Raw genomic sequence first — 15515 nt, 5'->3', positions numbered from 1 at the left:
AATCCCTCCAAACCATTGTGTCTCCTCGCCCATATAAGATATCGTTTGACTGTGGATACCGGAAAACATAATTGATAGAAAGTTGGTATACAGAGGACGAATCCTAAATGTGAAACATTACACACAGTCTTCTAATATAGGTATTCGTTTTGTGTTCTACGTAACAAATTCCTTTCCATACTACTTATATAAGGATTACATTTGGTAGAGAGCATCAGTGTTAACAGTTCTCTCAACTAGCTACAAGCTTTCAGCTTAAAAAAAGATCAGACATGGCTTTCATTAAGGCAAGTACATCCAAGTGGATGAGTGCTGGCTTTGATGTTAATTTACTAAAAATTTGGTCGTATCTAGGCTACTTGAAACACCTTTTGGACTATGTTATGTCTTTTTCATTATTCATGCAAAATGTTATTTAAGTAATTGGCGTTACATTATTGTTAATTTTAAAGCTACAAGTGCGTTTCCAGTCAAACTTTGAAATGTGTAGGCCTACTATTATTATTATGGTAAGTTACTACTAGCTATATGTCGTGATGAAAAGTCTTGTAGTACATCACTGTCATTTGTTCTTCAAAATACCGATATCTTTCTAAAAACCGAGTGTAAAATGAAAATGGATTATCAGCCAGGAATGAGCGAAGCAGACAATATTTGAAGGATTCATAGTGGGCCAAGCGCCACTTTTTAAAAACGGAGAAAGCAAGGGTTAAAGTTAAGTGAATACCATAGTTCAATGAAGATTGACATATCATTTAGTTTGAATGTGTATACTTTATATTACTTGCTATATGTTTCCATTGAATTATGGCGATAACTTCATTTTAACCCTTGTTTTCTACGGTTTTAGTAAATTTGCATTTGACCCACTATGGTTCTGAACCCTTCATTTATGGTGAGCTTAATATACCTTCACTTCCTTTTACAAATAGGACTAAAGTAAAAAAAAAATGGACTTCTTACAGGCTTTGGTACTTTTCGCCATCCTCGCCACTGCTGTTGCTCTTCCAGGATACGAACATCATGAAGAACATGTGAGTTTTTTATATTGGTATACTTGAGAACGATTTTTAACTATATAGTTTAATGATTTTAATTTCTATCATGATGTCATACGAAATAAAATATTTATTTTAAGGCCCATCCCAAGTACGAGTTCAAGTACGGCGTCAAGGACTCTCACACCCACGACATCAAGGAACAACACGAGACGCGCGATGGCGACAAAGTTGAGGGATACTACAAGCTGGTTGAGCCTGACGGCACCACCCGCACTGTCCACTACACCGCCGACAAACACAACGGATTCAACGCTCACGTCCAGAAATCCGGACACGCCAGCCATCCTCAAGCTACTCACCATGTGGTGATCCCATCACACTCACACGGATCATCATACGCTTACAACTCACAGCATGAGTCAGGATTTGGACATCATGGCTTATATTAATTACAGAGCTATAGATTTTATCAACAACACGATTGATCCTTAAGAAAGTCTGTCTGCAAAATCTAGAGGCCTAATTGTTTACTTTGAATATCATCGCGTCATCATACTTTTACACATTCCCCTTATTTACTTGTAAGATATTTTTGTATTATAATACGTCTATTCAAATTCAAACTTCATTATTGTTTGTAACATCTACATTTCTGTTTTTATTGTATTTGTATTTATTTTTAGTAAATAAATATTTTATAAATCAAGCGTGTGTATTTTCTTCACACTCTCTCTCTCTCTCTCTCTCTCTCTCTCTCTCTCTCTCAGCTTGAAGTTGTTTATTCACATTTATAATAAAACATTTCATGTAGTAAAGCAGCGATGGTCAAATGGCGGCCCGCGGGCCTCATCCGACCCGTGAGTACGTTTCATCCAGCCCGCGAATATAAATGTATGATTTGTTCCTTTTTTAAAATTCATGCGTAAATATAAGAGTGGAGTTGGCCATCATAATGTACCTACTTAGCATTTAAGTACAATTAAATTTTAATTGCAAGCGAAGAACAAGACAATTTTTGTAATGATGGCATTTGCAGATGCTTTCAAAAAGAAGTTAAATCTATTCCAGCAATTGTTCCAACTTATTCACATGGGGCTGCATAAAATTACCACTTTGGACACGGATCGGGTTTGGGAGGTTTCCACTGATGCATTATTCAATTTCCGTGCATTTTTCTGTATGGAAAATTCATTGTTTGGTCTTGTATTGTAGTAATGAATTATTTATTTAATAAATGCACTTAATTTAATTCAAACAGAAAAGTTTAATTCATTTTCTATTAAGTTAATTTATTGATTATATTAAAAAATTAATAATGGATTTGCAAAATCTCTTTGATAGTGAAAACTGTATTCATTTTTGGTAAGAAATGTTTAGGTTGGATAAGAATGGAATTAAGATTTACAGGCAGGATGAGAACATCCTAGCCAATCATTTATTAGAGAATGGAGCGAGACAAGAAATGGATCAATAAATCAGAGAGAAAGAAAGACGAATAAACTGAAAGGTACACGAGTGCGCGTTCTTGCAATGGCTTTTGGGACACATCTTAACCCTTATGTGAGCTCCTAGGTAAAGGTCACTGGTCTCACTTCGTTCATACTATCCCTTGCTTTGCGAGAACTAGACCTGCGACGGATCCGTACACCTAGGCTTCCTTTGGTCCATTGTACGCCATTGAAAAAGTTTCTGACTTAGATTAAATGCTAGTAAGTCACAAGCTATAATAATTGGACATGAGAGACTACTGAACACAATGAACAACAGACATGTCCCTATGATTACAGTAAATAATGCCACTATTCCGTACCATTCCGTCGTCAGAAACTTCGGCATTTCCTTGGACGAAAATTTAAATTGGGAATGCCAAATAAAGGAAATATCCAAGAGAGTGTGCTATACCATGCATTCTCTTAACCCATTCAGAAACTTCCTCCCGCCAGAATTTAAACAGACTTTAGTGCAAACCCTCGTACTACCACTGTTTGACTATTGCGACGTAATACTTACAGACTTGACAACATTTGACCTGTGAAAAATAAGGCCAATCTGTCGGTTATACTAATCCAATTCTTAATAAAAAATGAATAAATTATTAAATTGATTTCATAAAAAACACGTAACGAATAAAAGGGTTAAATTCCCTCTATACATTTTACTTTACCCAATTATTAAGCGATTAAAAATACGAAACTCCTCCATCCGAATTCAATTTAAAGAATTTACAGTTCAATTTCTCGAGCTTAGTGTTGTGTGAAAAACCAGAAAGAATTGAAATTTTTTTTTTAATATCGAGGCAAAAAATCTGCATTAATAAAATTCACTGTCTCCACGTGGTTTCGCTGTTTTATACTTGAAAAATGGTCAGAAATATATAAAAGAGAAATATAGTACAACTTCCTTATCACAGTACCGACAAAATTATCCATCTGTCGTGAAACCTTCGTCTCCACCAATTCATATACTCCACTATAACATACTTACCTCTGGAACGTTTTTCTTTGGGCGTCATATTGGTTGTTGGCATACCGCACTACTAAATATATTGAAAGTGACAATGTGTTCGAAATAACAGTGCAAAACTGAATTTATTTAAAAAATATAATTAAAATTAAATATTTTAGTTTATGTTGTCCATATGGGAGAACTATACATACACGCAAAGTTTCATTAAAATGTCTTAAATACTTTTTGAGTTGTCGTATAAACGCTGCCCGCCTGAAAAAAATACTCCACAAATTTTCGTATTGAAAAAATAGTACATTATACAACGAGCCTATAATGATAGTAATTAAGACGCGAGGATTGTCATATAGGCATTACCTTTATAGGCAAGTTTCATACGACTTTTTATGCTCGACCATGTTTCTAACTTGAAATTATTCATAACTATTCATGTTACTCTTATGTGAATGGGAAGGGAACTGACCTTGTGCAATCTCGTAAATTGTGAGATGTGCGCAGACGCGAAAGTATTGATTTTTTCCCAGAAACGATTGTCGACGACCGTGATATAATCTCGTTAAACTTGATATAACCTTGAAATTGAATTCGACATTGACAAATTGAATTTATTTTAATATTATTTACAATTAACGCTTATTATTATAGTAACAGAACATAACCTTCTGCGACAGTATTGGATTTCCAGCCTGCGTGACGTTTTGCTAGTTGTCTTTCGATTGCATATGCGATAATAATCGAAAACCTGAACTTTAAAGAATATGTGTACTTTAATGACATGCATTAAAGGACTGCTAGCAGGTGTATAATTACTACATTTCGGCATGGTCGAGCATAAAATAACTATTAGGTTCCCATAAACATTAAAATTGCTTAGTAATGGGTATAGGTAGTGTATTATTAAGCGTCCCAAATTCTATTTCCAAAGGACCAATAAATTCTTAGAAAAAAAGTTGAAGTGACAGTAAAATAAATGACTAGCGAAAAGTGGACCTCTCCCTTTAATTTTAAGAAATTAGTGCACTGTACGTTATTGATCTTGTGAATAAGATTTGAAATATAAATATAGATTCCATTGTTTAAGTTTTAGTCCTAATTACGTGGATTGTTACGCAAGTACTTCAAAAAGTTTCATTCGAAATCCCTCCAAACCATTGTGTTTCCTCGCCCATATAAGATATCCTTTGAGTGTGGATACCGGAAAACATAATTGATAGAAAGTTGGCATACAGAGGACGAATCCTAAATGTGAAACATTAGACACGGTCTTCTAATATAGGTATTCGTTTTGTACTCTACGTAACAAATTCCTTTCCATACTACCTATATAAGGATTACATTTGGTAGAGAGCATCAGTGTTAACATTTCTCTCAACCAGGTACAAGCTGCCAGCTTAAAAAAGATCAGACATGGCTTTCCTTAAGGCAAGTACATCCAAGTGGTATGAGTGCTGGCTTTGATGTTAGTTTACTAAAAATTTGGTCGTATCTAGGCTACTTGAAACACCTTCTACACTATGTTATGTCTTTTTCATTATTCATCCAAAATGTTATTTAAGTAATTGGCGTTACATTCTTGTTAATTTTAAAGCTACAAGTGCGTTTCCAGTCAAACTTTGAAACGTGTAGGCCTACTATTATTATTATAATGGTAAGTCACTACTAGCTATATGTCGTAGTGAAAAGTCTTGTAGTACATCACTGTCATTTGTTGTTCAAAATACCGATATCTTTCTAAAAATCGAGTGTAAAATGAAAATGGCTTATCACTCAGGAATGAGGGAAGCAGGCAATATTTGAAGGGTTCAGAATCATAGTGGGCCAAGCGCCATTTATTAAACATGGAGAAACCAAGGGTTAAAGTTAAGTGAATACCATAGTTTAATGAAGATTGACATATCATTTAGTTTGAATGTGTATACTCGGACTTTATATTACTTGCTACATGTTTCCATTGAATTATGGTGATAACTTCATTTTAACCCTTGTTTTCTAAGATTTTTAGTAAATGGCGCTTGGCCCACTATGGTTCTGAACTTTTCATTTATGGTGAGCTTAATATACCTTTATTTTGTTTTACAAATAGGCCTAAAGTAAAAAAAAATGGACTTTTCACAGGCTTTGGTAATTTTCGCCATCCTCGCCACTGCCATTGCTCTTCCAGGATACGAACATCATGAAGAACATGTGAGTTTTTTATATTGGTATACTTGAGAACGATTTTTAAGTATATAGTTTAATGATTTTAATTTCTATCATGATGTCATCCGCATTAAAATATTTATTTGAAGGCCCATCCCAAGTACGAATTCAAGTACGGCGTCAAGGACTCTCACACCCACGACATCAAGGAACAACACGAGACGCGCGATGGCGACAAAGTTGAGGGATACTACAAGCTGGTTGAGCCTGACGGCACCACCCGCACTGTCCACTACACCGCCGACAAACACAACGGATTCAACGCTCACGTCCAGAAATCCGGACACGCCAGTCATCCTCAAGCTACTCACCATGTGGTGATCCCATCACACTCACACGGATCATCATACGCCTACAACTCACAACATGAGTCAGGATATGGACACCATGGCTCATATTAATTGCAGAGCTATAGATTTTCTCAACAACACGATTGATCTTTAAGAATGTCTGTCTGCAAAATCTAGAGGCCTAATTGTTTACTTTGAATATCATCGCGTCATCATTCTTTTACACATTTCCCTTATTCACTTGTAAATTATTTTTGTATTACAATACTGCTATTCAAATTCAAACTTCATTATTGTTTATAACATCTATATTTCTGTTTTTATTGTATTTGTATTTAATTTTAGTAAATAAATATGTTATAAATCAAGTGTGCGTATTTTGTTCACTCTCTCTCTCTCTCTCTCTCTCTCTCTCAGCTTGAAGTTGTTTATTCACATTTATAATAAATCATTTCATGTAGTAAAGCAGTGATAGGCAAATGGCGGCCCGCGGGCCTCATGTGGCGCGTGAATAAAAATGTATGATTTGTTCCTTTTTTTAAATTTATGCGTAGAAGTTAGATGTAACTGGCCATCACAATGTACCTGCTCAGCATTTAAATTCAATTAAATTTTAATTGCAAGAGAAGAACAAGATAATTTTTTTAATGATGGTATTTTTAGATGCTTTGAAAAACAAGTTAACTCTATTCCAGCAAATGTTCCAACTTATTCACATGAGGCTGCATAAAATTACCACTTTGGACATGGATCGGGTTTGAGAGGTTTCCACTGGTGCATTAGCCAATTTCCGTGCCTTTTTCTGTATGGAAAATTCATTGTTTGGTCTTGTATTGTAGTAATGAAATTATTTATTTAATAAATGTACTTAATTTAATTCAAAGTGAAAAGTCTAATTCATTTTCTATTAAGTTAATGTACCGATTATATTTAAAAAATTAACAATGGATTTGCGAAATCTCTTTGATAGTGTAAAATGTATTTATTTTTGGTAAGAAATGTTTAGGTTAGATAAGAATGGAATTAAGAATTACAGGCAGGATGAGAACACCCTAGCCAATAATTTATTAGAGAATGGAGCAAGACAAGAAATGGATCAATAAATCAGCGAGAAAGAAAGACGAATAAACTAAAAGGTACACGAGTGAGCGTTCTTGCAATGGCTCTTGGGAGCCATCTTAACCCTTATGTGAGCTCCTAGCTTAAAGGTCACTTGTCTCACTTCGTTCATACTATCCCTTGCTTTACTAGAAGTAGACCCGCGACGGATCCGTACACCTAGGCTTCCTTTGGTCCATAGTACGCCATAGAAAATGATTAAATGCTAGTAAGTCACAAGCTATAATAATTGGACATGAGAGACTGCTGAACACAATGAACAACAGACATATCCCAATTATTACAGTGAATAATGCCACTATTCCGTACCATTCCGTCGTCAGAAACCTCGGCATTTTCTTGGAAGAAAATTTAAATTGGGAATGCCAAATAAAGGAAATATCCAAGAGAGTGTGCTATACCATGCATTCTCTTAACCCATTCAGAAACTTCCTCCCGCCAGAATTAAAACAGAATTTAGTGCAAACCCTCGTACTACCACTGTTTGACTATTGCGACGTAATACTTACAGACTTGACAACATTTGACCTGTGAAAAATAAGGCCAATCTGTCGGTTATACTAATCCAATTCTAAATAAAAATTGAGTAAATTATTAAATTGATTTCCTAAAGAACCACGTAACGAATTAAAGGGTTAAATTCCCTCAATACATTTTATTTTACCCAATTTTTAAGCGATTATAAATACGAAACTCCTCTATCCTAATTCAATTTAAAGAATTTACAGTTCAATTTCTCGAGCTTAATGTTGTGTGAAAAACGAGAAAGAATTCAAACTTTTTTATCTTAAAATATCGAGGCAAAAAATCTGCATTAATAAAATTCACTGTCTCCACGTGATTTCGCTGTTTCTTACTTGAAAAATGGTCAGAAATATATAAAAGAGAAACATAGTACAAATTCCTTATCACAGTACTGACAAAAATTATCCATCTGTCGTGAAACATTTGTCTCCACCAATTCATATCTCCACTATAACATACTTACTTCTGGAACGTTTTTCTTTGGGCGTCATATTGGTTGTTGGCATACCGCACTACTAAATATATTGAAAGTGACAATGTGTTCGAAATAACAGTGCAAAACTGAATTTATTTAAAAAATATAATTAAAATTAAATATTTTAGGTTATGTTGTTCATATGGGAGAACTATACATACACGCAAAGTTTCATTAAAATGTGTTAAATACTTTTTGAGTTGTCGTATAAACGCTGCCCGCCTGAAAAAAATACTCCACAAACTTTCGTACTGAAAAGATAGTACATTATACAACGAGCCTATAATGATAGTAATTAAGACGCGAGGATTGTCATATAGGCATTACCTTTATAGGCAAGTTTCATACGACTTTTTATGCTCGACCATGTTTCTAACTTGAAATTATTCATAACTATTCATGTTACTCTTATGTGAATGGGAAGGGAACTGACCTGGTGTAATCTCGTAAATTGTGAGATGTGCGCAGACGCGAAAGTATTGATTTTTTCCCACAAACGATTGTCGACGACCGTGATATAATCTCGTTAAACTTGATATAACCTTGAAATTGAATTCGACATTGAAAAACGAGATGACAAATTGAATTTATTTGAATATTATTTACAATTAACGCTTCTTATTATAGTAACAGAACATAAACATCTGCGACAGTATTGGATTTCCAGCCTGCGTGACGTTTTGCTAATTGTCTTTCGATTGCATATGCGAGAATAATCGAAAACCTGAACTTTAAAGAATATGTGTACTTTAATGACATGCATTAAAGGACTGCTAGCAGGTGTATAATTACTACATTTCGGCATGGTCGAGCATAAAATAACTATTAGGTTTCCATAATTAAAATTGCTTAATAATGGGTACAGGTAGTGTATTATTAAGCGTCCCAAATTCTATTTCCGAAGGACCAATAAATTCTTAGAAAAAAAGTTGAAGTGACAGTAAAATAAATGACTAGCGAAAGGTGGACCTCTCCCTTTAATTTTAAGAAATTAGTGCACTGTACGTTATTGATCTTGTGAATAAGACTTGAAATATAAATATAGATTCCATTGTTTCAGTTTTAGTCCTAATTACGTGAATTGTTACGAAAGTACTTCAAAAAGTTTCATTCGAAATCCCTCCAAACCATTGTGTTTCCTCGCCCATATAAGATATCCTTTGAGTGTGGATACCGGAAAACATATTTGATAGAAAGTTGGCATACAGAGGACGAATCCTAAATGTGAAACATTACACACGGTCTTCTAATATAGGTATTCGTTTTGTACTCTACGTAACAAATTCCTTTCCATACTACCTATATAAGGATTACATTTGGTAGAGAGCATCAGTGTTAACATTTCTCTCAACCAGCTACAAGCTGCTAGCTTAAAAAAGATCAGACATGGCTTTCCTTAAGGCAAGTACATCCAAGTGGTATGAGTGCTGGCTTTGATGTTAGTTTACTAAAAATTTGGTCGTATCTAGGCTACTTGAAACTCCTTCTACACTATGTTATGTCTTTTTCATTATTCATCCAAAATGTTATTTAAGTAATTGGCGTTACATTCTTGTTAATTGTAAAGCTACAAGTGCGTTTCCAGTCAAATTTTGAAATGTGTAGGCCTACTATTATTATTATTATTATTATTATTATTATTATTATGGTAAGTCACTACTAGCTATATGTCGTAGTGAAAAGTCTTGTAGTACATCACTTTCATTTGTTTTCCAAAATACCGATATCTTTCTAAAAACCGAATGTGAAATGAAAATGGCTTATCACTCAGGAATGAGGGAAGCAGGCAATATTTGAAGGGTTCAGAGTCATAGTGGGCCAAGCCACATTCATTAAACATGAAGAAACCAAGGGTTAAAGTTAAGTGGATACCATAGTTCAATGAACATTGACATATCATTTAGTTTGAATGTGTATACTTTATATTACTTGCTATATGTTTCTATTGAATTATGGTGATAACTTCATTTTAACCCTTGTTTTCTACGGTTTTAGTAAATGGCGCTTGGCCCACTATGGGTCTGAACCCTTCATTTATGGTGAGCTTAATATACCTTCACTTCCTTTTACAAATAGGCCTAAAGTAAAAAAAATGGACTTTTCACAGGCTTTGGTACTTTTCGCCATCCTCGCCACTGCTATTGCTCTTCCAGGATACGAACATCATGAAGAACATGTGAGTTTTTTTTATATTGGTATACTTCAGAACGATTTTTAACTGTATAGTTTAATGACATTAAATTTCTGTCATGATGTGATACGCATTAAAATATTTATTTGAAGGCCCATCCCAAGTACGAGTTCAAGTACGGAGTGAAGGACTCTCACACCCACGACATCAAGGAACAACACGAGACGCGCGATGGCGACAAAGTTGAGGGATACTACAAGCTGGTTGAGCCTGACGGCACCACCCGCACTGTCCACTACACCGCCGACAAACACAACGGATTCCACGCTCACGTCCAGAAATCCGGACACGCCAGCCATCCTCAAGCTACTCACCATGTGGTGATCCCGTCACACTCACACGGATCATCATACGCCTACAACTCACAACACGAGTCAGGATATGGACACCATGGCTCATATTAATTGCAGAGCTATAGATTTTATCAACAACACGATTGATCTTTAAGAATATCTGTCTGCAAAATCTAGAGGCCTAATTGTTTACTTTGAATATCATCGCGTCATCATTCTTTTACACATTTCCCTTATTCACTTGTAAATTATTTTTGTATTACAATACTGCTATTCAAATTCAAACTTCATTATTGTTTATAACATCTACATTTCTGTTTTTATTGTATTTGTATTTATTTTTAGTAAATAAATATGTTACAAATCAAGTGTGCGTATTTTGTTCACTCTCTCTCTCTCTCTCTCTCTCTCTCTCAGCTTGAAGTTGTTTATTCACATTTATAATAAATCATTTCATGTAGTAAAGCAGTGATAGGCAAATGGCGGCCCGCGGGCCTCATGTGGCGCGTGAATAAAAATGTATGATTTGTTCCTTTTTTTAAATTTATGCGTAGAAGTTAGATGTAACTGGCCATTACAATGTACCTACTCAGCATTTAAATTCAATTACATTTTAATTGCAAGGGAAGAACAAGATAATTTTTTTAATGATGGCATTTTTAGATGCTTTGAAAAACAAGTTAACTCTATTCCAGCAAATATTCCAACTTATTCACATGAGGCTGCATACAATTACCACTTTGGACATGGATCGGGTTTGGGAGGTTTCCACTGATGCATTAGCCAATTTCCGTGCCTTTTTCTGTATGGAAAATTCATTGTTTGGTCTTGTATTGTAGTAATGAAATTATTTATTTAATAAATGTACTTAATTTAATTCAAAGTGAAAAGTCTAATTCATTTTCTATTAAGTTAATGTACCGATTATATTTAAAAAATTAACAATGGATTTGCGAAATCTCTTTGATAGTGTAAAATGTATTTATTTTTGGTAAGAAATGTTTAGGTTAGATAAGAATGGAATTAAGAATTACAGGCAGGATGAGAACACCCTAGCCAATAATTTATTAGAGAATGGAGCGAGACAAGAAATGGATCAATAAATCAGCGAGAAAGAAAGACGAATAAACTAAAAGGTACACGAGTGAGCGTTCTTGCAATGGCTCTTGGGAGCCATCTTAACCCTTATGTGAGCTCCTAGCTTAAAGGTCACTTGTCTCACTTCGTTCATACTATCCCTTGCTTTACTAGAAGTAGACCCGCGACGGATCCGTACACCTAGGCTTCCTTTGGTCCATAGTACGCCATAGAAAATGATTAAATGCTAGTAAGTCACAAGCTATAATAATTGGACATGAGAGACTGCTGAACACAATGAACAACAGACATATCCCAATTATTACAGTGAATAATGCCACTATTCCGTACCATTCCGTCGTCAGAAACCTCGGCATTTTCTTGGAAGAAAATTTAAATTGGGAATGACAAATAAAGGAAATATCCAAGAGAGTGTGCTATACCATGCATTCTCTTAACCCATTCAGAAACTTCCTCCCGCCAGAATTAAAACAGAATTTAGTGCAAACCCTCGTACTACCACTGTTTGACTATTGCGACGTAATACTTACAGACTTGACAACATTTGACCTGTGAAAAATAAGGCCAATCTGTCGGTTATACTAATCCAATTCTAAATAAAAATTGAGTAAATTATTAAATTGATTTCCTAAAGAACCACGTAACGAATTAAAGGGTTAAATTCCCTCAATACATTTTATTTTACCCAATTTTTAAGCGATTATAAATACGAAACTCCTCTATCCTAAATCAATTTAAAGAATTTACAGTTCAATTTCTCGAGCTTAATGTTGTGTGAAAAACGAGAAAGAATTCAAACTTTTTTATCTTAAAATATCGAGGCAAAAAATCTGCATTAATAAAATTCACTGTCTCCACGTGATTTCGCTGTTTCTTACTTGAAAAATGGTCAGAAATATATAAAAGAGAAATATAGTACAACTTCCTTATCACAGTACTGACAAAAATTATCCATCTGTCGTGAAACATTTGTCTCCACCAATTCATATCTCCACTATAACATACTTACTTCTGGAACGTTTTTCTTTGGGCGTCATATTGGTTGTTGGGATGCCGCACTACTATATATATTGAAAGTGACAATGTGTTCGAAATAACAGTGCAAAACTGAATATATTTAAAAACAGATAATTAAAATTAAATATTTTAGTTTATGTTGTCCATATTGGAGAACTATATATAAATGCAATGTTTCATTAAAATGTCTTAAATACTTTTATGCTCGACCATGCCGAAATGTAGTAATTATACACCTGGTAGTAGCCCTTTAATGCACCTCATTAAAGTACACCTATTCATTATAATTCAGTTGTTCAGCCAATGGGAAATCACCTTTGTACTGATTGTACCATTATAAAACCGAAAGTATCGATTTTTGTCGGATATGCAATCGAAAGACAAATAGCGAAAAGTCACGGATGCTGGAAATCCAATACTGTCGCAGAAGGTTATGTTCTGTTACTTTAATAATTAGCGTTAATTGTAAATAATATTCAAATAAATTTATTTTGTCATCTCGTTTTTCAATTCTAAATCAATATCCAGGTTATATCAAGCCTAAGGTTCATGTTATTCTCTAGATTATATCACGGTCAATGACATTCGTGTTTCGGGAAAAATCAATAATTTCGCGTCTGCGCACATCTCACAATTCAGGTCAGTTCCATTCCTCACTTACATAACAATAACATGAATACTGCTGAATAATTTCAAGTTAGAAATATGGTCGAGCATAAAAAGCCGTATGAAACTTGCCTATAATGGTAATTAAGACGCTCGTATGAAAATTATACAACATACTCGCGTCTTAATTACTACCATTATAGGCTCGTTGTATAATGTACTATTGGAGTTGTCGTATAAACCCTGCCAAATTTTCGTAGTAAAAAAATAACTATTAGTTTTCCATAAACATTAAAATTGCTTAGTGTTGTACAGGTAGTGTATATATTAAGCGTGCTAATTTCTATTTCTAAAGGACCAATAAATTTTTAGAAAAAGAATGTTGAAATAACAGTAAAATAAGTAACTAGCGAAAGGTGGATTTCCTTCTTTAATTTGAAGAACTTGTACATTATTCGTTATTGATCTTGTGAATAAGACTTGCATTATATATAATATGTATTTCATTATTGAAATTTTAGTCCTAATTACATAGAGTGTTACGCAAGTACTTCAAAAAGTTTCATTCGAAATCCCTCTAAACCATTGTGTTTCCTCGCCCATATCAAATATCCTTTGAGTGTGGATACCGGAAAACATAATTGATAGAAAGTTGGTATACAGAGCACGAATCCTAAATGTGAAACATTACACACGGTCTTCTATTATAGGTATTCGTTTTGTACTCTACGTAACAAATTCTCTTCCATACTACCTATATAAGGATTACCTTTGGTAGAGTCCATCAGTGTTAACAATTCCCTCAACTAGCTACAAGCTTCCAACTTAAAAAAGATCAGACATGGCTTTCATTAAGGCAAGTACATCCAAGTGGATGAGTGCTGGACTTGATTTTAATTTACTTAAAATTTGGTCGTATCTAGGCTACTTGAAACACCTTCTGGACTATGTTATGTCTTTTTTATTATTCATGCAAAATGTTATTTAAGTAATTAACGTTGCATTCTTGTTAATTTAAAAGCTACAAGTGCGTTTCCAGTCAAACTTTGAAATGTGTAGGCCTACTATTATTATAGTAAATTAGTACAGTACCTATATATCGTGATGAAAGGTCTTGTAGTACATCACTGTCATTTGTTTTTCAGAATACCGTTATCTTTCTAAAAACCGACTGTAAAATGAAAATAGCTTATCAGTAGGGACCGGAATTTTATGTAATATAAAGGTGTGAAATATGTACATATTTATGTAAGAAAAATAAGCTGAATATGTACCAAAATATGTAAAATCATGAAAATATTTAATATCAATATCTGGCAGGTATAGCATAGGTAAGACTCTCCAGTTGTGATTTCATAGAGCACCCGAATTTTTTACCGCTCACTTGACACATTACTATGTTTCCATATGTAGTGAAAGCTTCGTCCATCGCAATCGATGATTTTATTTTTGTTGTTAGGATTGAAGATACAGGAGCCATTTTAGTTAGTTAAAAACACTAGATAAACTCACATTGGGTGAATGCCTCTCTTATTTCCTTGAACCAACAATATTATGTTTCGTCCGAGATATATCCTTTCTTGGATAGGTAAAAAGGCTTTTTAAATCTGTGTATTTCAAATTTTGTAAACGTGTATTTCAAATTGTAAATTTCCCCAGCAGAAATTTTTTCCCCCTTTTAGAGAAGTAAAAATGAATAAAACCCCTAAATATGTAGATTTATGTAATATCAAGCCATAATATGTAATGTGCGGTAAATATGTAAAAATATGTAGTATCAAATTTTAATATATTAATGGTAATTACAAGATTCGAAAAAGATTTGTTACTTATATACAGTTAGGTTGAAAAGAATATGATATGTAATTACATAAAAATCCGGACCCTACTTATCACTCAGGAATGAGGGAAGCAGACAATATTTGAAGGGTTCAGAGCCATAGTGGGCCAAGCGCCATTTATTAAACATGGAGAAACCAAGGGTTAAAGTTATGTGAATACCATAGTTTAATGAAGATTGACATATCATTTAGTTTGAATGTGTATACTTCATATTACTTGCTATATGTTTCCATTGAATTATGGCGATAACTTTATTTTAAACCCTTGTTTTCTATGGTTTTAGTAAATGGCGCTTGACCCAATATGGGTCTGAACCCTTCATTTATGGTGAGCTTAATATACCTTCATTTTCTTTTACAAATAGGCCTAAAGTAAAAAAAATGGACTTTTCAC

At 34.1% G+C, this 15515-nt stretch overlaps 2 protein-coding genes across 2 annotated transcripts in view; both read left to right on the top strand.

Moving 5' to 3' along the window:
- Positions 1 to 10915, top strand: part of LOC138691645 (cuticle protein 19-like) — a 36219-nt gene extending 25304 nt beyond the window's left edge. Inside the window, exon 3 of the mRNA XM_069813831.1 lies at positions 10359 to 10915. Coding sequence (XP_069669932.1) covers positions 10359 to 10670 — 312 coding nt within the window. The 3' untranslated portion in view covers positions 10671 to 10915. The remainder of the gene's footprint in view (positions 1 to 10358) is intronic.
- LOC138691644 (cuticle protein 19-like) lies at positions 186 to 1643 on the top strand. The gene is made up of 3 exons (XM_069813830.1): positions 186 to 287; positions 966 to 1034; positions 1139 to 1643. The coding sequence occupies exons 1-3, from the start codon at positions 273 to 275 to the stop codon at positions 1448 to 1450; spliced, it is 396 nt and encodes a 131-aa protein (XP_069669931.1). The 5' UTR covers positions 186 to 272; the 3' UTR covers positions 1451 to 1643.
- Positions 10916 to 15515: the final 4600 nt, after the last annotated feature.

Source organism: Periplaneta americana, chromosome 16, assembly GCF_040183065.1.
Source record: "Periplaneta americana isolate PAMFEO1 chromosome 16, P.americana_PAMFEO1_priV1, whole genome shotgun sequence".
Taxonomy (NCBI): domain Eukaryota; kingdom Metazoa; phylum Arthropoda; class Insecta; order Blattodea; family Blattidae; genus Periplaneta; species Periplaneta americana.
This window is presented reverse-complemented; position numbering and strand designations above follow the sequence as displayed.

What these genes read in the sequence shown, in the direction of transcription:
- LOC138691644 (XM_069813830.1), top strand. An exon ending in ACGAACATCATGAAGAACAT is followed by an intron (nt 1,035 to 1,138) that starts GTGAGTTTTTTA and finishes ATTTATTTTAAG; the next exon opens with GCCCATCCCAAGTACGAGTT.